The 26,014-nt window shown below is 39.8% G+C and overlaps 2 protein-coding genes across 23 annotated transcripts in view; one reads left to right on the top strand and one right to left on the bottom strand.

Moving 5' to 3' along the window:
• Positions 1-5,191: 5,191 nt before the first annotated feature.
• On the bottom strand, positions 5,192-21,784 carry DDIAS (DNA damage induced apoptosis suppressor). Of its 3 annotated transcripts, XM_081536842.1 has the most exons (7): positions 20,994-21,091; positions 20,753-20,883; positions 16,004-16,105; positions 15,541-15,669; positions 9,972-10,133; positions 9,045-9,162; positions 5,192-8,102 (listed from the first exon to the last, which is right to left on the bottom strand). In XM_081536842.1, exons 4-7 carry the CDS (start codon positions 15,651-15,653, stop codon positions 5,493-5,495), a joined length of 3,003 nt encoding a protein of 1,000 aa, XP_081392968.1. In that variant the 5' UTR covers positions 15,654-15,669; positions 16,004-16,105; positions 20,753-20,883; positions 20,994-21,091; the 3' UTR covers positions 5,192-5,492. The 3 variants fall into 3 exon arrangements, with proteins under 3 accessions (XP_081392968.1, XP_081392969.1, XP_081392970.1); XM_081536843.1 differs by lacking the exons at positions 20,753-20,883; positions 20,994-21,091 and adding an exon at positions 17,199-17,304; XM_081536844.1 differs by lacking the exons at positions 5,192-8,102; positions 9,045-9,162; positions 9,972-10,133; positions 15,541-15,669 and having other exon boundaries at positions 16,004-16,569; positions 18,746-20,883; positions 20,994-21,784.
• The window catches only part of PRCP (prolylcarboxypeptidase), an 89,902-nt gene continuing 85,017 nt past the window's right edge, over positions 21,130-26,014 (top strand). For 7 of the 20 annotated variants that reach the window (XM_081536872.1, XM_081536867.1, XM_081536884.1 and 4 more), the window contains exons 1-2: positions 21,130-21,182; positions 22,669-22,851. In XM_081536872.1, coding sequence (XP_081392998.1) covers positions 22,684-22,851 — 168 coding nt within the window. In that variant the 5' untranslated portion in view covers positions 21,130-21,182; positions 22,669-22,683. Of the gene's footprint in view, positions 21,908-22,668; positions 23,245-26,014 lie in introns of all 20 variants that reach the window. The other 13 variants (XM_081536871.1, XM_081536866.1, XM_081536874.1 and 10 more) reach the window with 4 other exon arrangements.

The following is a 26,014-nucleotide window of genomic DNA, read 5'->3' as shown; positions in this document are numbered from 1 at the left end:
TCCCTTCCAGGTTGAAAATGGTAAGAACTGATGAGATCCAATATTTAGAAATTAAATAACTGCCAGAAGAGACTAATAAAGTTAGTTGCAACCTTGAGGGTGGTTTTTAAAAATCATCTAAAAAAGAGTACAAATCCTGGGATATTTATTACTAAATGATAACTCGTGGAAGGTCACATGTTGTAATATATTCACAAATAATTTATCCATAAAACAATATGCTTAGGGGACAGTCTTAACTCAATTTTGTTATGTGGGACATGGGGGACAGAAGATAACTTGCTTATAGTAAGGAATATAATAGGACCAGGAATTGTCCATTAAGGTTTTGTAGAAGGTCTTGGTCCAGAAGGTCTTCATGTAAGGGGAATCAGATATAAACTCTCAGCAGTGGAGGAAGGAAACAGTCTCAAAGAAGGTATAATCATAATCTGACTCCTGTATGATTTAGCAACCCAAATTCAGCTCATTTGGTGGATCTAAAATACCTTCACAGTAGAAATTAACACAACATTATAAGTCAACTATACTTTAACACAATAAATTAAAAAAATAAAAACAATTCAGCTATGAACTTAAAGTTGTTTTACTGTTGTTGTTGTTATTCAGCTGCTAAGTCATGTCCAACTCTTTGAGACCCCATGGACTGCATGTCAGGCTTCCCTTTCCTTCACTATCTCCCAGAGTTTCCTCAAACTCATTTCCTTTGAGTCAGTGATGTTATCTAGCCGACTCATCCTCTGCTGCCCCCTTCTCCTCTTTCCCTCAGTCTTTCCTAGCATCAGGTGGCCAAAGCATTGGAGCTTCAGCTTCAGCATCAGTCCTTATGATGAATATTCAGGGTTGATTTCCTTTAGGATTGATTGGTTTGATCTCCTTGCTGTCCAGGTTGTTTTATATTGGTAATGATCCCAGGCATTGTCAGAAGCAAATGGAAAACCTTCCCCAGAAAATATTTTTTAGGCCTCAGAAGTCTCATAAATAATTTCCCAAAGAAAACAGGTAGCTCCAGCTAAACTAGGCCTCAAGGAAACATGGCATTATGAGTGAGAACCAGCAGAAAACAAATATGACAGTAGGGTCTATCAAGACTTTATTGAAACTGTCAAACACAGAATATAAAACAACTATGCTTACTGTGTTTAAAGCAGTAACAGGCAAAGTTAAAAATGTCCAGAGGAAAAATAAGATGTGATGTAGCAAATTTGAAAAAAAATCCAGCTTTTAGAAAGTATATAATTTTTGAAAGAAAAACTCAATGGATAGGTAGAAAAGTAGATTAGACACAGATAAAGAAGTCAGCTGGAAATAAACACATTTGTAAAAAAAAAACCTCACAGGTCAAAGAACTCATGGAAATTATAAAACATTTTGAGCTGAATGATAAAAACACTAACATACAAGTTTTGTCTCAGGAGAAAGTCTAGATAAAAGGTAAGACTTCAAATTCAACAGCTTATGAGTGGTAACTGTAGATGAGTAGATAAATTCAACCAAACAGTAGAAGGGCCAATAATAGAACACTAAGGGTCATCATCTTTTAAAAGGTAGGCAAATACAGAAGGAGTCAAGCATGATATGAGCGAGTGATCGGATAGTACCTCTAAGACCTGAGTAAGAAGGGACCCTACCCTAGTCCCTTGGGTCTGGAGTGGAACATTTCTACTGGCTGAAGTGATATTTCTTTCACAATAGTATGAGACTGAGCTGCAAGAATAGTGCTTTTAGGTGACTCTCATATTGGACACAGGATGAATTCAGGGTTTTGGGCTACCAAACCATCGAAAAAGAAAGGAAATGTTCCAGGTGGAGGACAAAGATTGTCAAACTGGAAAATAAAAGAAAACCCAACTCATTTCTAATACATAAAGATACAGAAAGATTTAAAACAAATGGAAAAAAAAAATCTCTCACAAATGTGAACAAAGACAAAACTAACGTAGTACATTAATAATTAGATTTTAGGGGAAAAAGCATTAATAGCAATGAAACAGGACTTTAACCTTGAAATCGAGTTGTGTGGGCCTGTGTTTTGGCTCCCATTGGTCTGTGTTTTCCAACTCTTGTACTGTCTCTGGTCGACAGACCCCAGATTTGTGAGGATGGGGACATTGTTCTTAACTCTGTCCACCTCCCATCACTAGCACCAGGAAGATCACCCTACCCTCTCTGCAGGTTCTGCACTGTGTGTCAGGACAGGCCATCTTATCTGAAGCCTTTCAAGACTGTTGCTCTGCTATGCCAACTGGCTCTTCCAATCAGTGTCCTCTCATTTTTCACTGATAGTGACATTTTGCTCTCTAGGCTTGGGCTTAAGCCTTGCTGATGGAGAAATGGACATTCCTTGCACAAATGAAACCACTCTTCTTGCTTCACCTGTGTACCTCTAGATTATTCTTCCTGGGTGTGGCTAAGAGATCACAGTTTAGGAATGCAATAACTATAGCCTAAAAAGTTCAAGAGAAGACATGGTTAGAATACGTATTCTATGTTTATGTTAGAAAAGTCCAACGGCTAAATAAAATTAGGAAATGACTTATTATTCACATTTTCCTGCATTCTCTGGGTAAGACTTGCATTTTTGGTAATCATCGATGAAACAGAGTAATGTTTGTTACTGGAAGCCAGTACTCATAATGGCACAATGGAGGCACCATCATGAGTAAAGATGTAACCAGCATTAAATAAATGATATTAGGGAACTGTAGAGTTAAGATCTATATAGTTCAGTACAATAGTAACTGCATTACTACTCTAATCACAATGGGAGATATGAAATTAGCCAGGAATGGCACATTTGATAATAAAGAACATGAAGAGACTATATCCTTGGCCTATATACTAGAAAGACTCTTCACATCACTGATTGGGCAATAAACATACACTTTTTCCTTACTCATTATTCTAAATATTCACTGACAAACCACTCTATCTTATGTGGGACCATGGATTTTATAGTACATTTAAAAATCAAATTGTTTATAAAAGCCCTGTAAAAACAAAACAAAAAACCCTGCAGGCATGCCTGATTAGAGTCTAGGAGAAACCAGAAATCACAAAAATGTTATCTTGGAAATAGAGTGCAAAGAGATCAAATAAAATATGGGATAACAAATCCATTGGATTTGAAGGTTAGAAAACTACCAACACCATAGCCACTGGAGGTGGGGAGAGAGAACAAACCAGTAGGTTGAACAGTAAGTGACATGAAATTAGAGTGACTATTTTTTTTTTGGTCAAGACTAGCTATAAACAATAGTAGCCAGAAATGTAGGAGCAACTATTAACATGGAGTATCAAAAAGAATAATGAGTAAAATTGACTGCATATCATTGAGAAAATAAAAATTCTCAAGTAGATACTGATGGAGAGTGGGAAAAACAGATTCATTTAACACCACTGGTAGACAACTATAACTTTTTTTTTTTGGGGCCATGCTGCGTGACTTGTGGAATCTTAGTTCCCCAACCAGGGACTGAACCTCAGGTCCTCAGAGTGAAAGTGCAGAATCCTAACCACTGGACTTCCAGGGAATTCTTTAATACTGACTCTACTCTTTTTCTTTTGGCTGTGCTGTCTTTATAGCGTGCCTGGGCTTAGTTGCCCCATGGCATGTGGGAGTTTAGCTCCCTGACCAGGGATCAAACTTGTGTTTCCTCCACTGGAAGGCAGATTCTTAACCACTGGCCCACCAGGGAAGTCCCGACTCTTTACTCTTAAAAAAAAGTACCTGAACAATACAGATCTGGTGGGAAACATTTTAAGCAAACAATCTTATTATCTGACATCACTAATAGTGGGACCACTTGACATTGTGCCTCCTAATGTAGTACAATATGAAAGGCACAACATAAACCTATGAAATATCTCCGTCAAAACCCTAAATCTAATTATGTTTTAGAAAATGAGATGAGACATAACCGAAAACCATGGAGTCACGTTAATGAAACCCTAGTTAAACATCAACAACAATTACAAGACAATGTAGGGACAAGTAAAAAAACTTGAATATGGGCTAAACATTAGATAATATTGAAGATGGGTGTAATGGGTCAACAGCCCAAACAGAAAGACAGGAGGCAGTGTTCATTATTTTCTGAAGTTACAGGATAAAAGTTGTGGGTGAAGAGATACAGGCAAGTCGCTAAGCATGGGTGTGAGAAGGTAAGGGAATACAAGGTGATCTCCATGAAGTACGAGGCAAGGAGTAGGTTGTTCGGTGGCATGAAGAGTGAAGATTTGGAGTAGCTGCTGTGGGGAATGGCAAAGGCAGCTGACCGGAGACACACAAAAAATTTTTATGGGGTGCATGGACTTCCCTGGTAGTACAGGGGATAAGAATTCGCCTGCCAGTGCAGAGGACGAGGTTTTGATCCCTGGTCTGGGAAGATTTCAAATACAACGGAGCAACTAAGCTCATATGCCACAACTACTGAACTTGAGTGCTGCAACTACTGAAGACTGTGCATCTAGAGCCTGTGCTCTGCAACGAGAGAAGCACTGCAACGAGAAGCCTGTGCGCCACAATGAAGAGCAGCCCCTGCTCAGCCACTAGAGAAAACTTGTGCAGAGCAACAGATCTTTACAGGGCACAGGTGACGTGATGCTAAGGACTTGAATGTCTAGAAACTATTCCTCATTTCTGCTCATTATTAGCCCTTTGAGATTATCTTCCTATCATAGAATTCATAGATACTAATTGCTTATCCTTCTAGACCATGAGTTTCTTGAGGTAAAGGGCCTTGGCTTTCATTTTTGAGTTCCCAGCACCTAGCACAGTGCCTGGCATGTAGTAAAGTGAAGTTGCTCAGTTGTGTGTGACTCTGTAATCCCATGGACAGTATAGCCTAGCAGGTTCCTCTGAAGGATTCAACAAAAACAGACTAAATAAAATAGTGACAGTTTCACATTTAATTCAGTCTTTATTGACCCTTCTTCTGATTCAAAGCCCACAGATGCTGCTGGGTTAACTGACTGTCTACCATGCTCCCAGAGCAACATAAATGTAATATCCATTAAAAAGTTCCATCATTGTGTTTATTGTATTGTATTGAAATTGTCTATTATATTTCTGTCTTACCTAGTAGACTAAAATCTTTTGAGATCAGCAATCTTGTAGCTTTGTATCACAAACCCAACAGTAGTTGGCAGGCATATTCTGGTCTAAGTTGAATAACTAAGAAAGACCAAGTTTTGGTCTGCAAAAGCTTTATTTCTGCATGTATGTGTGATTTTAACAAATACTTTTAACAAATAAAATTAACAATGTTACTTAAGTACAATCAACAATACAAGATAAAGTGCCAAATTATCTGAAATCAGAGCATTCTGGATAAAACGCTGGGAAAAACAATGGTTTCCCCTTGTTAATAGGCATAATAGCACCTCTTTTATATTTGCTTCAAGTCTTCAAAATGGTTAAGAATGCTTTCCATGACACTGGAGGCAAGAGTTTCCAAAGAGATGTACCTTTAAAAGCTCAGAAATTGGGTTTAGGTGACATTTTGTGAGAACAATTCAGGAGACCAAGCACTTTTAGTTTCAGGTGCTGAAGGTGACCAATTTTCTGAAAATGGAAGGCAACATTTGACTTCCGCATAAGAACCACGTTCCAAAACTGACTCTTTAAAAATCCAGCCTGACCTTATATTGTTACAGTCAGGAGTTTTCTGTTTTGTAACTGCTGCTGTAAGCATATTCTTCAAATTTAACTCCTTCTTAATTAAGCATTTACCAGTTCTTTGCTTGACATATTTCAGTTTTTTTCTTGGTAACTCATTTTGAACAGGAGAATTATAAGCAGAATGGCATTTCTTGAGACCCATGGGCCGGAATCCAAGCATTTCAGAAGGAAATACTTTTTGTGTGGTAGGAGGGACCCATTCGTCAGCATCAGTTTCAAGGCACTCAGTGACAGGATGGTTGGAGACCTCTGGTGGTGTAATATCAGATACAGTAGGGCTTCTGGATTTCTGGCCGGGTGTCTTTATATTTTTTGGACAGATAGGGGTGGCTTGCTGTGTGTCATTTGCAGAAGAAATCCTTGTTTTTTTATAGTTGGCATCAAGCTGCAAATAAAAGGCAGGTAATTTTTGGAGAACTCCTTTCATCCCATGAATCCTACTTTGGTGGAATCTAGTAACTGGAGTTGACTGTGAACACGGAACAAAGTCTTGGCTGTATTCAAAATCATATTCTGAATCTGACTGAAAATGAGGTGGAGACGGACAGGTTCTTGAATAGAGAGAGGCAGATGTGTTTTGTAAGGATAATTTTTGTGATGACTGGCTGGAGTTTTCAGAAAGTGATCTCAGTGAAAAATCAGATTCTGTATGATGACTTTCTGCCAAAGACTTTCCCCACTGTAATAAAATATCCTGTGACCTTTTGGTCATTTCTGTTACAATGTCCATCTCTGTAGGACTATCATCAAAGAGATCCACAGAAGCACTATAATTGCCTTCATGACCAGTAGAACAGTTCTGTGTTAGGTTATTACTAGTGTGTTCATAAAGCATTTCTCTCAACGTATTCATACTTCTATTTGGAGTACTGTGAAGAGCTTCTAAAGGATATGTGAGTTTCCTGCAAATTGTCAAACTGTTGCCCTGGTTCTTTGGCTGCCTACAGTATTGTTTATTTTCTAAGCTGGGAAAGTTGGAAACACTATACCTCCTAGAATGCAAAGTTGTCAACTTTCCACTCATTTCTGAAAGTGATTTTTCTCCACATCCATTATAATATTTGCTGCTGAGACAAGAATGGTCAGCCTCTGAAGTATTGTGCTTACATGAAATTTCAGTCTCACGTGGTAGAATTCTTGTAGACTTAAGAGCAATAGTTGTGCCTGAGCCTTTTGAAGATGGAAACAGAGCTGACAGATGAACATTTGGTAGAGAATGTTCAGAAATGTCTCTTTTATTACCATTAATAGAGAGAGCCTCTGTTGTGTTCTCTGGCTGTGACTCCTTATGAATGCTAGGACTTGGATTTGCTTCATGGTTGGAAAGGAAGTTATCTCTGCTGGAGTTTGCTTTGACTGTTGCTGGTAGTGACCTTAAGGCTATAGGTGGTGTATGCAAGGCTCCAGCGGTTCTTTGTGGAGTCAGTGATAACCTGCTGTGGTCCATATGTAGTTTACTGATGTCATTATCTAGAGGACATTTCCCGCTACTGGCATCTGTCTGGTTTATAGCGACTTCACTTTCGATAGCTGCCAGAAATTTGTTTAGGCTTTCAGAGAGTGGCAGGTCATCCCAGATCTCGAGGTCACCGTTGTGGGAACCGCTGGCTATTTCCTCAAGTCTGAGTGATGAAGATGGATAACATATACATCTCTGCTGAAAGCTAGGGGGAGTATCTACCTCCTGATTCTGGTGACATGTTATCTCACGCTGAGAATATATATTTTTAACTTGCACTGCACTGTGGAAGGATTTTGTATTCCTTGGTTCAAATGGCTCCTGCACATTCATAGGGAATAAATTAGAGCCAGGAACTCCAATTTCATGATGACTGCTATGAACTGCACTTGGCTGATTAGCCTGTAGGCCAAGTTCCTCATCTAACTTTTGTGCTGAACTCTTTTTGTCCATATATGAAACAAGGCTCCATGAACCCTGAATGGTATCAAGGCAGCTACTGGAACCAGTGGTCTCTGCAGAGGAGATGCACTTTCTGTTCTGGTGAAGAGTACCAATGGCCTTGCTTTTTTCCGAAGCTGAAAAATCATCATCTGTTAGTTGTGAAACAACAGAAGTGAGTTCTAGTGATAGCTGCCAGAATCCTGGAAAATAACCTTTGCCATGGGGCTCAAAACAATAAGAAATGCTGTCAGGGCCACAAAAGCTGCTGAGATCACTATTCGAACTTTCTAAAGCAAGTAAGTGGCTATTAGGTGTCTGGGAGCCACAGCGAAGTTTCCTGACAGCAGAAAGCTGCAAAAGCCGATGGAAATAGTCAATGACAGTGAAGCCTACAACACTTGGGTCTGGTGGAATGATCTGGGAAGCTACGAGTTCTTTAATTACTCTCTTGTGGTCTGAGCACTGTTCTGAGAAGTTACTGGAACCTGAACCTTTTCCATGCTGGTTTTCAAAATTCTGTTAAAGAAGTAAATGAATTTAAATGACAATAAATTTTTCTTCCTTTGACTTAAATATGAATCAGGGATTTAAAAGGTTAAAACAGATTTAGCTGTAACTCCCACCCCCATAATTTCAATTCCTCTAGCATTATAGGACTATATAGGGAATCATAATTATGGGGAAAAAAACAGAGACTTGTCTTCAAATCGTGTTCTGAACATTACCTAATATGGGGACTTTGGATAAGTTATTAGGAGCCTCAGTTTTTTCATTTATAAAGTAAGGATAAAAATGCAGGATTATTGTATTAGCAATAACAGACAAAAAATTGTGGTGCTTAGCAAATAGTAGTTGCTCAATAAATGGTAGCTACTATTACATTTCTCACTAGCTTCCATAAACTTTGAATGTTTAAAGGAATGTTTTCATATTGTTGAAAAAAAAAGGAGAAAAAAAGGCATCTAAGATTTTAACAAAGAAAACTTCTGTAGCTCCTGGTTTCAACTTCCCTTTGGGTTTTCTCACTGTTCAGTTGTGAAGTACTCTGTTCCCTTTTTTAAAACCCTGATTGCAATACAAGCAAAATATTCATTTGCTCCCGTTAGCATACAAGAGACAGAAAATGATTATTCCTTTACTATAGAATCTAAACCGAATTTAGAGAGTACAGTAAATACCAAATATCAAAACAAAATATCTAACACTTGTGAATTTATAATAAATTTAGATTTCTAAAGCTCTGAAAGCATTTCAACAGGGCTCTTCTAGCTTTTGAAAGAGGAACTTGTCATCTACATGATGTTTTAAAGGATCACCTATAGTCTATTTTTATGTAGTTTAAAGGGTATCTACAGGCCCTCACATTTATGACTCCTAAAAACTACTTAGAAAATTAAAATAGTTTCATTACAATGGAAATATTAGCATAATACTAAGAACAAAACTAGTCTTAATTACCGTCACTCCAAAAATAAAGTTTTGTCCAACAAAGCAAGTTTCCACTGCTTTAGTTAATAGGTTTTGAGTTGTATCACTGTCCAGTGTTTCTGGAATTTCATTGGGCTCCTGAATGTACCTTAATCAAAAAGAAAATAAAAAATGGGAAAGCATGAAACTTTTGAGTTATATATAGAAAAAAGAAATGTGACTTTAACAGCTAGGTGTTTTGTTCCCTCTAGGTTCCTATAGACTAGAAATACAAAAGCAGTTGATCAAGTGTGAATAAAGTAGATGCCTCTCTAGTAATTAGGCCCATCAATTATTCTAAAAGTGGCAGTGGGAGAAGTGGTGGGATCTTTAGCCCTTCTCCTCAATGCAGAGGGAAGTCTTTCCTCATCGCTGGCAATCCTGGCTGTGGTCCTTGGCTTTTCCTTTCTTCAAATCAGTTTGCTCACAGCTACAAGCAGATGGACAGAGATTTCCTTTCTCTCTCTATACACTTACATTCTCAGGACAACATCTAAGCAGGTCCAATGATGGAGATGAAGTTGCAATGCAAATGAAATAAATGACAAAATTTCAACTTCTGATATGTAAATATTCCTTCAAATAGCTTCTTTCACCTCAAGCCACTTGATTTGAATAATCCTTCAGTTTGAAATGATTTTACTTTCTTCATCTATATTTCTCTAACTTGGATTAAAGTTTTTTAATTTAATACTCTAATATAGTTTAGTTTGTCTGAATAAAAGGAGCATGGTTTAATATCATCACAATATGTATTCAGGAAATAAATGTCTTTCTCTTTCTTTCTTATCTTTTTAAATGAACTGATGATTTGAGGTCGAATGATCATCTTTTTACTAAATGCATATTATTTTAAAAACACATATCTTCAAACTTGATGTATGTGGCTAGGAAAAAGAATGCTTTAAATATTCTTACCTGTGCAAACCAGTGGCTGTGAGACCAAAAAATGCATCTAAGCAGCTGCCAAATACAGTAATACCAAATAATTTGTTTGATTCTGCAACTTTTAAGGAAAGCTTGTATCTGTAAATAGCACTTTCTGCTTCACCAGTAGAGCCACATTTTGGACAATTAGACCTGGAAAAGTGCAGGAAAAAAAGAGATGATCACTAACTTTTTTTGTGATGTAAAATAAATCTGGCAAAGATTAAAAATATTTTCTGTACAAAATGTACCATTTACACTCTAAAATGATTTCAGATCAACCTCTTTTGAATTTTCTCTATTTATAAGTTACTTTTAAGGTGGGGGCAAACTAAATATAGTGAGGTAAATGCCACACCAAGAGAAGACCTAAAATTAAATGTCTATCTTCTGTTAAAAGAACAATGAGTAAATCTTGAAATATTTAAATATTTATAAATAAAGTTCCCAGTCATATTTTTCTCACTATGATAAGGATAACTTAACTTTTTAAAAATTCACTGAAATATGTTGAGAATTTATTAGATTACAGAAACTAGGTACAAAACATCTTATTCAACTGGTGTTGCAATTATGGCCAAAGGCTTTCTTATAAAAAAATACTGTGTGTCAAGTATAACACTACTGTTATGTACTAGCTCTCTGGTCTCCGAATACATACTAAGATCTTTAAATTTAGACTTACTCATCTGTGAAATCCAGGATTGAAGAAGGATAAAATGAGGCAAAGTATAAGAAAAGAAAGTTAAAAAGTCTAGTACAGATCTTGTCAAATTAATGTGCTTAGTCTGCTTCTCTCTCATAATTAAATATTGGTTTACTGCCACTTCTGCTTGTTTCCCTCTTTTCTAGTTGTTTGTACTATCCTGAAATTCTGCTATCCATATTTAACATTCTTAGTTTAGCAAACTGACTCCTTAAAACATTTGTGGTAATGGTTAATCCTAGAATGTTTTTTCTAATGATTTGGCTTTAAAAAAAGTGGAAAAATACAAACAGAAAATAGAAAGTGCAAAATGTGGAAATGTGCAAACAAAAAATGAGGAAACATAGTTGTACAAATTTGATTGCTGCCAGATAGCCACTAGGGGGAGCCTCAATTCCATGACTCACAAGGTGACTATTTTGAATAAAGGTTAATCCTTCATATAAGTTACTGATTCGCCCTCATTGCTGCTGCTGCTGCTGCTGCTAAGTCGCTTCAGTCGTGTCCGACTCTGTGCGACCCCATAGACGGCAGCCCACCAGGCTCTGCCGTCCCTGGGATTCTCCAGGCAAGAATGCCCTCATTACATCTGTGCTAATCATTTTTTTTTATCCACAATGATAATGGAGCTGTGACAATCCATTCATATAATCTTAACCAAATTGGCTGGAGTTGGTGTTATATTCTGGTCATAGAATAAAGTGAAGGTAATCCACTTACCAGGGTGATAAAACCTGACTAGTACCAAGCTCTAGTGAAATGAATTAGTGTTTTAAATGTTTTAAACATATTCAAAAATTATGTATTAATAATGCATTCAAGTCTAATGCAAAATTCCTAGCAAATCTTAGAATTAATATGCATCAGTGTTTTACAACTTACAAATGTTTTCACATATATTATTTGTTTTTGATAGGTAAACAAGGCATTTACCTCCATTCACAAAATTGGGAAATTGGGGTGAATTGTCACCCAAGGTGACAAGGTTATTGATTTTTATGACCAAATCCAAGGCTTTGGATTCTTTGCTGGGAGTTCTTTCTTGGATGACAACTATAAGAATGGTATGGTTAAGAATGAATTATCTTACAAATAGAGAATATCAGTGATAGCCAAAGAAAGACTAGGATTAGCACATTACTAGTGTTAATGCATTATTAGCAATAATGAATATATATATTAAATTATATATTTTTATATTATATGTAAAATGAAGGTATTATTTATGTAGTTTCCTTTAATCCTTTTGGGAATAAGCTAAGCCTAAATTGAAATAAATGCTAGTGTGCAGTAATATAGATCAGAGCTTTACAAACTTCAATATGCAAACCAATCACCTAGGGATATTGTTAAAAACAAAGATCCTGATTCACTAAGTCTGGGAAAAAGCCCAAGATTCTGCATTTCTAACAAGCTCCCAAGTGATGCCGATGCTGCTGTTCCTCAGACCACATTTTGAGAAGCAACGGTACAGACAACACATTCAAGTTAGTCCCTGATTTAATTTTTAGAGGCACTCCTATATCCAAAATGTTACTTGTTATGGAATAGCAGTGCTGCACTGAATATGCCAGCAAATTTGGAAAACTCAGCAGTGGCCACAGGACTGGAAAAGGTCAGTTTTCATTCCAATCCCAAAGAAAAGCAATGCCAAAGAATGTTCAAATTACTGTACAATTACACTCATTTCACATTAGCAAGATTATGCTCAAAATCCTTCAAGCTAGGCTTCACCAGTACATGTACTGAGAACCTCCAGAAGTGCAAGCTGGATTTAGAAAAGGCAGAGGAACCAGAGATCAAATGCCTACATCTGTTGGATCGCAGAAAAAGCAAGGCAATTCCAAAAACACATCTACTTTTGTTTCAGTGATTATGCTAAAGCCTTTGACTATGTGGATCACGACGAACTAGAAAATTCTCAAAGAGATGGGAATATCAGATCACCTTACCTGTCTCTTGAGAAACCTGGATGCAGGTCAAGCAGCAACAGTTAGAACTGGACTTGGAACAACTGACTGGTTCAAAGTTGGGAAAGGAGTACATCAATGCTGTTTACTGTCACCCTGCTTATTTAACTTATATGCAGAGTTCAGTTCAGTTCAGCTCAGTCGCTCAGTCGTGTCCGACTCTCTGCGACCCCATGAATTGCAGCACGCCAGGCCTCTCTGTCCATCACCAACTCCCGGAGTCTACCCAAACCCATGTTCATCGAGTCGGTGATGCCCTCCAACCATCTCATCCTCTGTCGTCCCCTTCTCCTCCCACCCCCAATCCTACCCAGCATTAGGGTCTTTTCCAATGAGTCAACTCTTCGTATGAGGTGGCCAAAGTATTGGAGCTTCAGCTTCAACATCAGACCTTCCAATGAACACCCAGGATTGATCTCCTTTAGGATGGATTGATTGGATCTCCTTGCAGTCCAAGGGACTCTCAAGAGTCTTCTCCAACACCACAGTTCAAAAGCATCAATTCTGCGGTGCTCAGCTTTCTTCACCGTCCAACTCTCACATCCATACATGACCACTGGAAAAACCATAGCCTTGACTAGACGGACTTTTGTTGGCAAAGTAATGTCTCTGCTTTTAAACATGCTATCTAGGTTGGCCATAACCTTCCTTCCAAGGAGTAAGCGTCTTTTAATTTCATGGCTGCAGTCACCATCAGCAGTGATTCTGGAGCCCAAAAAAGTAAAGTCTGACACTGTTTCCACTGTTTCTCCATCTATTTCCCATGGAGTGATGGGACCAGATGCCATGATCTTAGTTTTCTGAACGTTGAGCTTTAAGCCAACTTTTTCACTCTCCTCCTTCACCTTCATCAAGAGGCTCTTTAGCTCTTCTTCACTTTCTGCCATAAGGGTGGTGTCATCCGCATATCTGAGGTTATTGATATTTCTCCCAGCAATCTTGATTCCAGCTTGTGTTTCTTCCAGCCCAGCATTTCTCATGATGTACTCTGCATATAAGTTAAATAAGCAGGGTGACAATATACAGCCTTGACGTACTCCTTTTCCTATTTGGAACCAGTCTGTCGTTCCATGTCCAGTTCTAACTGTTGCTTCCTGACCTGCATACAGGTTTCTCAAGAGACAGGTCAGATGGTCTGGTATTCCCATCTCTTTCAGAATTTTCCACAGTTTATTGTGATCCACACAGTCAAAGGCTTTGGCATAGTCAATAAAGCAGAAATAGATGTTTTTCTGGAACTCTCTTGCTTTTTCAATGATCCAGCGGATATTGGCAATTTGATCTCTGGTTCCTCTGCCTTTTCTAAAACCAGCTTGAACATCTGGAAGTTCACGGTTCACGTATTGCTGAAGCCTGGCTTGGAGAATTTTGAGCATTACTTTACTAGCATGTGAGATGAGTGCAATTGTGCACTCATATGCAGAGTATGTCATGCAATATGCAGAGTATGTCATGCAAAATGCTAGGCTGGATGACTCACAAGCTGGAATCAAGATTGCCAAGAGAAATATCAACCTCAGATATGTAGATGTTAGCACTTTAATGGCAGAAATTGAAGAGGAACTAAAGGGTTTCTTGATGAGGGTGAAAGAGAGTGAAAAAGCTAGTTTAAAACTCAACATTCAAAAAACTAAGATCATGGCATCCAGTCCCATCACTTCATGGCATATAGATAGGGAAACAATGGAAACAGTTGCAGATTTTATTTTCTTGGGCTCCAAAATCATCGTGGACAGTGACTGCAGCCATTAAATTAAAAGACACTTGCTCCTTGGAAGGAAAGCTATGACAAACCTAGACAGAATATTAAAAAGCAAAGACATCACTTTGCGACAAAGGTCTATATAGTCAAAGCTATGGTTTTTTTCAGTAGTCACGTACAGACATTGAGAGTTGGGCCATAATGAAGGCTGAGCGCCAAAGAATTGATGCTTTCAAACTGCGGTGCTGGAGAAGATTCTTGAGAGTCCCTTGGACTGCAAGATCAAACCAGTCAATCCTAAGGGAAATCAACCCTGAATATTCACTGGAAGGACTGATGCTGAAGCTGAAGCTCCAATACTTTGGCTCCCTAATGCGAAGAGATGACTCGTTGGAAAAGATCTCGATGATGAGAAAGACTGAAGGCAAAAGAAGAAAAGGGCGGCAGAGGATGAGGTAATTAGATAAGAGTGTCACGGACTCAATGGACATGAATTTGAGCAAACTTTGGGAGATAGTGAAAGGCAGGGAAGCCTGGTGTGCTGTAATCCAGGGTTGCAAAGAATCAGACATGACTTGGCAACTAAACAACAATTACTAGTTTGGGCTGGGTGGATGACTTTTATGGACAAATGAGTTGCCTTCTTCGCTCGTAATTTATGTATATGTAAGTTTGTTCCTTCATATGAAATTACCATATTCACATACACACACACACATATATGAATATGATCCTCTTCTCAAATGAAGGACCAAACTAAGTTCTTTAAAAAAAATTTTGAGGGCTTGTTTAAGTATTGATTTATTTGACTGTGTTAGTTCTTAGCTGTAGCTAGCAGGCTTCTTTGTAGTAGTGGTGTGCGGCCTCTAGGGCATGCAGGCTCAGTAGTTGTAGTGTACAGGCTTAGTTGCCCACTGCATGTGGGATCTTACTTCCCTGACCAGGGATCAAACCTGCATCCCCTGCATTGGAAGGCAGATTCTTAACCACGGGACCATCAGGGAAGTTCCCCCCAAACTAACTTTATACAGCTGACCCTTGAACAACACAGGTTTGAATTGCAGAGGTACACTTATCCATGGATTTTTTTTTTTCCCAACAGTGTATACTATGGTACTGTATATTCTGTGGTTGGCTGAATTCTTATATTTTCCTTCTCACACTTTCAGGCTTTATTTTTACCTTTTGGAGACGAGGATTATCCGAGAAAGGCATTTTTGACATGAAGGATATATAAAACTAGAATTCTGGAGAGCAAGAACTGAGGCAAGAAGAAATTTTCTTCTTCTATTCATGTGTTTTCACTGTGGCCTGCAAAACAAAGTAGCCATGGGATGAATGGCAAATCTTTAATTGCATGTGAATAACTCATTTCTTAGGAAAATCACCTAACCTTCACTACAAAGTCAATAGATGTTTTTTTGCAGTAAGTGTCAGTATGTTGGAAAACTAATTTTCTTTTTCTACATAGTTAAGAAAGTGAGACTTAAAACAGAGGAGCTCAAGCAAATATTCTGTTTTTGAATAAATGTTCTACCCTGGTAATTCAAGAAAGGTATCATTTAACTTCTTTCAACATCTTTATAAGAAAAGCTATATAGAACTTGCTTCTACCATTAATAGGAAAGAACGTAAATGAACTTACATGAATGTTTAAACCTGAATTGGTGGGAAACAGGTTTTTTTTAGCAAGAAAAAATCACTTCATTAGATTTCAGTATTTGGGCTGGGTACATTTTTATACAACCTGAAAAGGGAAAAAAAAGACATTTTAGAGTGTACAAATAGAAAAATAAATTTCCAAGGAGAGTTCAAAGTGCTTTATGAGCCTTGTATAAAACACATCAGAGAAATAAAACAATAAAATAGCAATTCATCTCTTTTATATTTTCTTTTTAAAAATTCAAATGTTGGTTTATCAAAAATTTTTAAACTGATTAGTTTATATATAGCATAATGTAAATGCTCTGAAATAAATGTCTCTGTAGATGTTCAAGATAAAGCTACATCAATAAATTTTCATTTGTAAACACATGGCAAAAGCTTTCAATTTCTGAAAACGGGTGAAATGTTCTGAGACCGGCATCAGCAAATTTTGATAAAGTCATTAGTTTAAAATTCATAAAAAAATCTTTTACATATAGCTCATCAGTGGCACCCCACTCCAGTACTCTTGCCTGGAAAATCCCACGGACGGAGGAGCCTGGTACGCTACAGTCCATGGGGTCGCTAAAGAGTCGGACGACTGAGCGACTTCACTTTCACGCATTGGAGAAGGAAATGGCAACCCACTCCAGTATTCATGCCTGGAGAACCCCAGGGACAGGGGAGCCTGGTGGGCTGCCGTCCGCGGGGTCGCACAGAGTCGGACACGACTGAAGTGACTTAGCAGCATCATGAGGATGATCACAAAATTTATAAGTGTGATTTTGGAATGGATATCTTAAAGTGACACTAATCCTGTCTATCAGTCAGAATATTTCTGTGAAAATAAAATCTTGCCACCTAAGGCAGTAAGATGGAAACTTACAAATATTATAGACAAATGGATTTATATAAATCACTGATATATGTTATTAAAGGGGGTATAGAAAAAAAAAAGAAAGAAAAAACAAAGACATTTCACCCTGCTTAATTCTTATTGAAATCCTTGCTTTTGTACCCTTAGGTATACATGACTAACAAGGTTCTACTAAAAGCAGATATGTATTCTTAGATTTGGCTGTCACCTTAGGCCACATGGCAATCTCTAAGGATAAGGTAGAGGAGGTGACATAGTAGAAAGGCAGGCCAGAGAACACTGCTATCATTAGTGCTACTGACTTCAAGTTCCTTCTTACCAAGCAGCAAACGATGGAATGTATGTCAGCAAAGGCATCTTTTCTGAACATCTCTAAAATCCACTTTGGGTACAGTGTTAATACGGTGGTACAGCTACCTATGAGCTGAAAAGTGAAGTGTTAATTGTTCAGTCATATCTGACTCTATGCAACCCCATGGACTGTAGACTGCCAGGCTCCTCTGTCCATGGGATTCTTCAGGCAAGAATACTGGCGTGGGTTGCCATTTCCTCCTCCAGGGAATCTTCCTGACCCAAGGATTGAATCTGTGTCTCCTGCATTGCAGATTCTCTATCATGAGCCACAACAGAAGCCCATATATGAGCTAGGGGAGATAAAACAGGGCAAAACTCCCTCCTGATAATGTGGTCTTTTATCTGCTTAAAATCTTGTAGTTTGGAATGAAGCTTCAATTCCCCACAATGCCTGTAAGGCCTTAGCTCATCTAGTACCACCTCTTTGACCTCACCTTGGCCCACTTGCCCTCTTTAATCACTACACTTCAAGCCATGCCAGCCTTCTTTCTGCTCCTTAAATGTACAAAATAACTTCTCTTCTCAGGCTTCTGTTCTTACTTTTCTCTTTGTCTATAATGCTTTCCCCTTAGTTCTTCAAATAGTTGGCTCTCATTCTCATCCTTAAATCTTTAATGTTACCCTGTAGAGAGCCCCTTTTCATTTCAATAAATACTCTCTTCTGCTTGGTTTCCATGATATCATCCATTTTATTCCTTTATGGTATTAATCACACTTGTGATATATGCCATCATGAAAATGTATATACCAGATGATACATGCTCTCTTGTTTTTGTTAGTTCTACCCTCATTAGTCTGAAAGCTTCATGAAGATGGGGGCCTGGTCTATCAAGTCACCAGTAAATGAAAAACATAAATAAGCAGAAATATTTGGGAATTTCTAAATTAATTGTGCAAGCACTAATTGCTAAATTTTTAAAGGCAAGAAATTGGTTAAGTTGTTATTATTTAAGGGTTTATTGCCCTCTAGTGGAGAAATAAATATTTTCAGAAACTATAACAATGGTAAATTTGAGAACTGAAATGAAAAAGGTCATTAAGGTATTTTGATTATTTGCGTTTCACTTGGTAAACTCAGCAAATGGCAAAAAGACCTTCCATCCATTGGCAGTGGACAAATATGAAATAAGATCCTTTTAGGCAGTCACTATTAGTCATTCCCTTTGCTGTTTTCATTGTGTTTCCTTATGATTCTTATCATCTAGTTTGTTTTGTCTCTCTCTCTAGTGCCTGACTTAAAGTATTGAATTCATGTTTGATGGACAACTGAATGAAGCATGACAAATGAGTAAATACTAAAGTTAGGAAAACATGATCACAGACTTGGGAACAATTCCACATGTGGTATCTACCAGCAGTTTATCTTTCTTCTTGATTTTATTGGGGAGGATGGTGATACACCATTACATTGCTTTCAGTTCCACCACAGTCAGCAAGCTATATTCCAATTTAATAAGTTCAATATGTGCTCAGTCACGTCTGACTCTTTGTGGCCCCATGGATGTAGCCCACCAGGCTCTTTTGTCCATGGAATTTTCCAGGCAAGAATACCATAGCAGGTTGTCATTTCCTATTCCAGGAGATTTTCCAGACCCAGGGATCGAACCCACGATTCTTGCATTTTCTGCATTGGTATGCAGATTCTTTACTACTAGTGTCACCTGGGAAGTCCAAGTTCAATAAACTTACTTATTTATCAATTATTTAGTGTGCAGCTGATAAATACCAGGTGATGGGAATAATATAAGCGATGAACAAAATAGACAAGGTCCCTACCTGGTCACTAGATCTATAGCCTAGTAAGAGATAGGTGGAAAATTCTATACAGGAAAAGTACATTATATCATGAGAAAATATAACAGGGGGACTGATCTAGTCTAAGACTGTGGCCAAAGGATGAAATCACTCCTTTAAAAAACTGGCCCACACTTCTAATGGCATACAGAAAAGGAGATGTGACTAACTCCTCTCCCTTTCTTCACTCCTCCTCACACTGCTCTTGCTTTGCAAGAAAATCTTTGTCATTCTATTGCTCTCAGATTTCCCATTTCATATATTATAGGACAGACTCCTCAGCTATGGAAAGGGTAGTTACTTTGAGTTGCTTTACTAAAACTGTCTAGTGGTCTCCCTCCAAGGGTGCATACTTTGTCTAATTTTTCTAAAGGCAGTCGTAACAAATCCTTGAGAAATGATCTTCTGACATTAAAATGAAAATTCTGGAAACGGGAGAGGGAGGCAGGAGATGAACAAAAATCAAATAAGCAAAAACCAGACAAAACCTCTTTTGTTGATGAAAAATATTTTAAAAACATTACTCAGGAAACTCTTAGTGAGTATCAAGCACAGTTTGTTCATTGCACTTATGACAGGTAAAGTTCCAGAGATGGGAAGCTGACAGGGTTACAGATAGAAAAAAATCATCTCATGCAGCTGTCCTTTCTGAACACATTCCAGCAACACTGCCTTTTTCTTAGTTTCTTGAACATTAAGATGCTAAGTTCTTTCCTGCTTTAAGGCCTCTACATAACCTGTTCACTCTGGAATTTTCTTCCTTTAATTGCACGGCTAGATCATTCTCATCTTCTAGGCCTCAATTTAAGTGTCAGTTCCTCAGAGGCCTTCCCAGACAAACCTAACTCAAATAGATTCCACTTCATTCTTTTTAAGTCCACACATACAAAGTTTAAGTTCCATTAGGAAGGAATCTCACATCTTGTTAACCATTGTGATCCTAGTACCTAGAAGTTCTTGGCACAGAGGGAGACACTTAAAAAACTATCTGTAGAATGAGTAACTATTGGGTGCTTTGTGCTCCAATTTTGCAGGATGACGAAAGGCTTCCTGATTTAGAAAGCTTCATAAATTGAGACCTAAAGAATGAGTAAGAACTAGGTGGGATGGGATTCAAAAGGGGTCTGAAGGTGAGGGAGAATGGTGCATTTGAGGGACTCAAAAGGACGTTCCATGTGGTTGGACCATAGGGCTGGAGAGGTGGAAAAACAAAGCTGGAGTACTGGGCAAAGGCCAGACAAGAAGGGCCCCATTAACCACGTTAAGGAGTTTAGATTTAAACCTGAGGGCAAACAGGAGTGACTAAAGGAAAAGTTTTTAATGGGGAGTGCCCTGATCAGATTTGTGCTTTATCAGCCTAGCAACGTGGAGATTGGATTGGAAAGTAAGGAAACTGAAAGAACCAGCTGGGAGGCTACAGTCATAGTTATGAAGCAGTTGTGCTGAACCAAGGTAAAACTGGCGAGAAGTGTATGGATTGAGATATTCAAGAGGTTGGTATGGCTTGATGTGAGAGACAAGGAAGGTACCCAGAAAACTTGTTTCTGGCTTGAACACCTTGCTCAGTGAAGCACCTGTCCCTCTGAGTCATCATAGCAGTTTGGAAAAGATCCCTTTCCAGCAGATACTACTGGGCATAGCAGCCAGCTGTGTACGAGCCCCCGAGCACCTCAAAAATTGCAGTAGCACCTTTTCCTCCCTGTATTTCGGGTTCCAGACACTTACCCGTTTCCAGGTCGATGGCGCACACACAAACGCTCTCTTACTGACTGCAACAGCACCGTCTAAAATGAGAAGAACTGACCTTCTCACTCTTCTACTCTCATAACCGGCCTTTTATAGAAGAGACTGGACTCCTGAAAAAACAACATAGAATGCTCTGAGGCTCACTCAGAACGACGTTTAAGGGTCTTCTTAGGAGTCTCCGGCCTTCGCTCCCCGAGAATCTCCTCCCGCACCTCCTCACCTGAGGCAGAAGACCAGGAACCTGCCCGGGCGAAGCTCAGTGACGCGGATCCGCAAGATTCAAGCGGCAGGAGAGTGTCTTCCAATCGAATCTCCCGCGCCTCCTTCCGCCGGAAGTGACGCCATGACCTGGCCTCAGAGCCAATCAGAAGAAGGCGCCGCCGAGGGTGGAGATGTAGCGTGACAACCTGTGAGGTTTTGGGAACGACCATTTTTGTCAGAGAGGGTTTGGCAAGTGTCCTTTCCCGACTGATGGAGCAGTAGTACAGTCTGTACAGTTGGTTTTGAGGCATCGTTGAGCTAGCTAGGCGTAGGGACCCCGGGAAGGGTGGTAGTGGGTAGGAGCGCCCCTCAGACCGAGGTTCACCTGGCTGACTGAAAGGAGCAACGGAAGTTGGTGGTGAGAGAGTCGCGAAGACCGAAAGGGACTCCGGCCGCTGGGGCTGGGACTGCCCCCAAGGAGAGGGGAAGGCGGGGTCCGAAGCTGGGTGCCGGAAAACGAAGGGGGGCATAGCTTGGGAGCAGGGACCGGGACCTACTGGGATTCCGGGGCGACCTCCGTTGAGGAGTGGACTGTGTGGGCTTCCCGCAGGTGTAGGGGTGACCCACCGACAGAGTGCCCTAGGCTGACATCATGGAGGTGGCGGTGCAAAGGGGCCAGACCTAGCGGTCTGCGAAGCCGTGCTCCACTGCCTTCTATCTGAGAGACTTAGTGCAAGTCCCGGCACCTCTCCTCACCTCAGCTTCCTCAGCTGTTAGTGAGGATAACAGTCATACACGACCCATGATTGAGTTAGTGTCTGCCACTAAGCCCAGTGCTATAGTGACCTGTAGCAGGACAAAATGAGGGCTATAACCCTAGAGACAGCGTCTCCCATATCGCTGAGGAACTGCTTCAAAGAGGTAGTGAGGAAGGTTAGTATTATTTATATATGATTTTAGTGAAAAGGGCAGGATATGCACACATTAACACGGATTGGCAGATACCGCTGCCAGTCAGGAGGAGCAGATCTGTACCCTGAGCTCCTCCTTTCACGGTGTTTTTACTGTCAGGGCTGAGTGACTAGTGAGTGATTTAGTCCTTGAAGAGCTGGTGGCGAGTACCAGTTTTTAGTTGGCAGTAGCCCTTTCCGGGGCTTCCCTGGTGGCTCAGACGCTAAAGAATCCGCCTGCAATGCGGGAGACCTGGGTTAGATCCCTGGGTTGGGAAGATTCCCCTGGAGAAGGGCATGGCAACTCACTCTAGTATTCTTGCCCGGAGAATCCCATGGACAGAGGAGCCTGGCAGGCTACCGTATATAGGGTCGCAAAGAGACACGACTCAAGCGGCTTGCACACATTATTATTATGTAGGATTTGTGGAGGACGAGAATGTGGCTATGGAATAGAGGTGGACAGGGCAGGGTTTGTGATGATAAAGGAAGGCTTTGAGTCGAAAGGGAATAAAGGTGAACTCTAAAGAGGGGACAGTACAAGAGGAAAATGAAATCTGGGGGCGCCCTGTGGGACTGGGACGGGGGTCGGAATGGCTTGGGCAATTCGAATTTGAGAGGCTTTGCTGAGGGGCGGGGTGGCATTGGGTTTCCCCCCGGAAGGAGGGGCCTGTCTCGGGGGCGGAGCTGCGGGCTGGGCGGGGCTGCGTGCATCTGCCTGTCTCTCTCCTACTCGCTCTGCAGCCACGGTCCTGAGCCATGGGGCGCCGCTCCCTCCTGCTCCTGCTCCTAGCTTTCTTGAATTCTGGGGGCCCTAGCCCCGTATCGCCATCAGTGAGGGCCCTTAGCAGCCTGCCCTGGTCAACCAGCTTCAGATCCCGCCCCACTATTACCCTGAAGTATTCGATTCGCTACATCCAACAGAAGGTAAGGCCGAAAGGGTTGGGGTGTCTGAGTGGGTGGCGAGGACTGGGGCTTTGTGGTTTTCAGGCACCGGAGCTCATCCGAAATTGCAGAACCCTAATGCTGAGGACTTGTCCGACCTTTGACTCACACGTTACAGATGGTGGCCCCAAGTCCCAGTCTGTTTAAACTCACCTTCCGTCACCAATAATTTATTGTTAGTTTTGGCGCTACACGCCCTTCTGTGATTGACTGTCACAGTCACTTCAACTCCTGCTCGCAGAGGACGACCTAAAATCCCTTTGACCTCCCGCCAAATTCAAATTATTTAATGCCAGCTCTGGAGCCTACTTCGCGGTGACAGTCATCTTTTGTCCCAAAGCAGCCCCTAAGTTCAAATTTCCAGTATCTTACCAGGTAATATATAATATTTTTTCAATCTAAAATGCCAGTCTGTTGTCTCATGCTCAGCTCAGAGTTGTTGCTTTTGTAGCCCTTTTATTAAGAGTTTTCAACTTTCCCTGGAAGTTGTAGGAGTCTGTCAAAATTTGGAGGGGGGAGTGAAGGTGAGCATCTCTATAGTTCTGAAGTCTGAGTTTAGAGGTTTAAGGTAGGCATGATGCCTTTGTGCTTGGTTGAAGCATGAAGTAGGTATTCCCTGAGAAGCCTGGATGAAGAAGTACATCTTTTGTGAAATGACAATATCATTTACAGTTCTGTATTTCTGGGAGCCTGTGAAAAGATAGATGACCTTCCCAGGTGGCATAGTGGTAAAGACTCTGCCTGCCAAGGCAGGAGATAAAAGAGATTGGGGTTTAATTCTTGAGTGGGGGAAGATCCCCTAGAGTAGGAAATGGCAACCCACCCCAAAATTCTTGCCTGGGAAATCCCATGGACAGAGGAGCCTGGCGGGCTACATTCCATGGGGTCTCGAAGAGTTGAACCCGACTGAGCGACTGAGCGCTCCTGCGTGCATGCATGTGAAAAGATAGGCAAAAATTTGGGAAACGTTGGGATTAGAAGTGCAAGAGTCTGAGGTTTGGCTTTAGGAGTTAGATAGATGAGAATTCCAATCTATTAATACTAGCTCTGTGACCTTGGTAAGTTTCATATACCTCTCTGAGCCCAATTTCTTGACCTCTAGGGGATTTGGTGGTGGTTAAATGAGAATAGATGACATGTCGCTAACAAAGTATCTGATCTTGAGTAGACACTTAGTAAATTCATGGTTACTAACTTATGTGAATTTTGAATAGGAATTTGATACAGAGGGATGACGTGAACTTCTAAGATAAGAAATAATTTTTAACCCAGAAATTTAGAGATTGTGAAGAAGAGAAAGCATTCTAGTTTTAGCAGGAGTACTAGGAAGCATCTTTTTCTTAGGCAACTCTCTAGGCTATAGTTTCCTCATTTGTAAATTGAGAGGTTTGGACAAGGACCAATGTGTTTCACATTTTACTGAAAAATTAAGGCTTTTTGGGGAGCTGTCTCAGAGGGATGGTGAAGGCCCATGTGCAAACCAAGTTAGGGTACCCCAGAAACCCCTGTCTCTAACTTCCTTCAGCCTGAGATTTATATTTTTATTTGTTTTATATGCTGGGATTTTGCAGAGTTCCATAACTAAAGTTAAGTTGAAGGGAAACTACGGGAATGGATATCTATAATCCTTTTAGGAATGGTGAGAGAACTATCAGCAGAAGAGAGGGGGAATGAAAAGGTAGAAGAGACTGAATGATCTCTTAGGTCCTAATTTATATTCCTTCATTGTAAATTTCTTTCTTGACCACTTCACTCTTTAGATATAAAAGACCAGTTCTTTTTCCATTTGTGGTGATTTACAAGATCTGTTTGGCTTTATTCAGCCACATTTTGCCCTCTGGCTTATATTTAGTTCACATTTTAGGACTCAGAGTCCACAAATAGATTTATTATAATAATAATAATTTTCTTTACATCAACTCCAAATGAGTTTTATTTCACTGTTTTGAGAAAGACTTTCACATATATACAAATGTGTTGTATAATAATTGTTGCATAATAATGGTTTTATGGTAATTGCCAGTTTTTCTGGACCATAAATTTTTAGTTGGGACTGAAAAGTATGTGTAAACTCAACTTTAATTTTTTTAGTTAGAGCACATGAAATACTTTCATGCCCTTTAGTGATAAACATGATTATTGTACCTAAGACTTAGTCTTTATTCAAGGTTTAATTTTTGTTCAACTTTATAATGATTTCTTTATCTGTTGTTATATCTGTCTAAGCTATTCCCAGTTGTCCTTATAGTCATGCAAGCTCCGTGAATGGTCTCAGTAAAAAGGCTTAGCCCTCCTTCATAACTCTGATTACTTGCAGAATAAAGGTCAAAGTCCTTCATATTGTTTCTCATCGCATGCTGGTATTTCAGCTTCATATCCTGCCATAGGTCCCCACCTCCTCCCACCTTCTCCACACATACACTTTTAGCAACATAGAACATAGACTAAATTGAAGTTTACTGTGTCAGAAATTCTGTCTGGACTACCTCCCTCTCCTCCGCTAGTTAAATGCATACCTCTGTCCCAGCTGAAATATCACCTTTTCTGTGAAACTTTCTTGATTTTAGTTGGACTTTTTTCACATTTACTATTTTGTGTCTCCTCAGCTAGATAGCATCATCCATTACCCAGAAGAGCCCATAAAAATATAAAGTACAAAATAAATATTGGTTGAGGGAGTGAATGGATGACTACCCAAAGAAAGCCCAAACAAAGTCTACCATCATTTAATTGACACAAATCATCTATTTATCGTCCTTTTTAATCTTTTCCTTCTATTTTTTTTTTTTACCATTTATATTTCCTTTTCTTTCACAGACTTCAAATGTTGATTTAGTAGGAATATTTGATTTTTTTAAAATCAAAAATAACTGAATCAGAAGACCAGACAAAGGATAGCACGTCACTTGGGCACATCAGGGGCTTTGCATGTATGTGTGATAGGGCTTCCCTGATAGCTCAGCTGGTAAAGAATCCGCCTGCAATGCAGGAGACCCCAGCTCAATTCCTGGGTCAGGAAGATCCTCTGGAGAAGGGATAGGCTACCCACTCCAGTATTCTGGCCCAGAGAATTCCATGGGCTGTATAGTCCATAGGGTCGCAAAGAGTCAGACCTGACTGAGTGACTTTCACTCACTCGTTCACA

This window comes from Giraffa tippelskirchi, chromosome 10 (assembly GCF_054371585.1).
Source record: "Giraffa tippelskirchi isolate mGirTip1 chromosome 10, T2T-mGirTip1v1.2.pri, whole genome shotgun sequence".
In the NCBI taxonomy this organism is placed as follows: Eukaryota; Metazoa; Chordata; class Mammalia; order Artiodactyla; family Giraffidae; genus Giraffa; species Giraffa tippelskirchi.
The sequence above is the reverse complement of the archived record's forward strand: the minus strand, read 5'-3'. Positions and strand labels throughout refer to the sequence as shown.

Excerpts from the sequence above, each read along its gene's own strand:
- DDIAS (XM_081536842.1), bottom strand. The coding sequence starts at position 15,653 with ATGAATAGAAGAAGAAAATTTCTTCTTGCCTCAGTTCTTGCTCTCCAG. Across the intron at positions 10,134-15,540 it reads ATAATCCTCGTCTCCAAAAG|GTCTAATTGTCCAAAATGTG; the intron begins GTAAAAATAAAG and ends GCACTTTTCCAG. Across the intron at positions 9,163-9,971 it reads ACAGCCACTGGTTTGCACAG|GTACATTCAGGAGCCCAATG; the intron begins GTAAGAATATTT and ends TTTTTGATTAAG.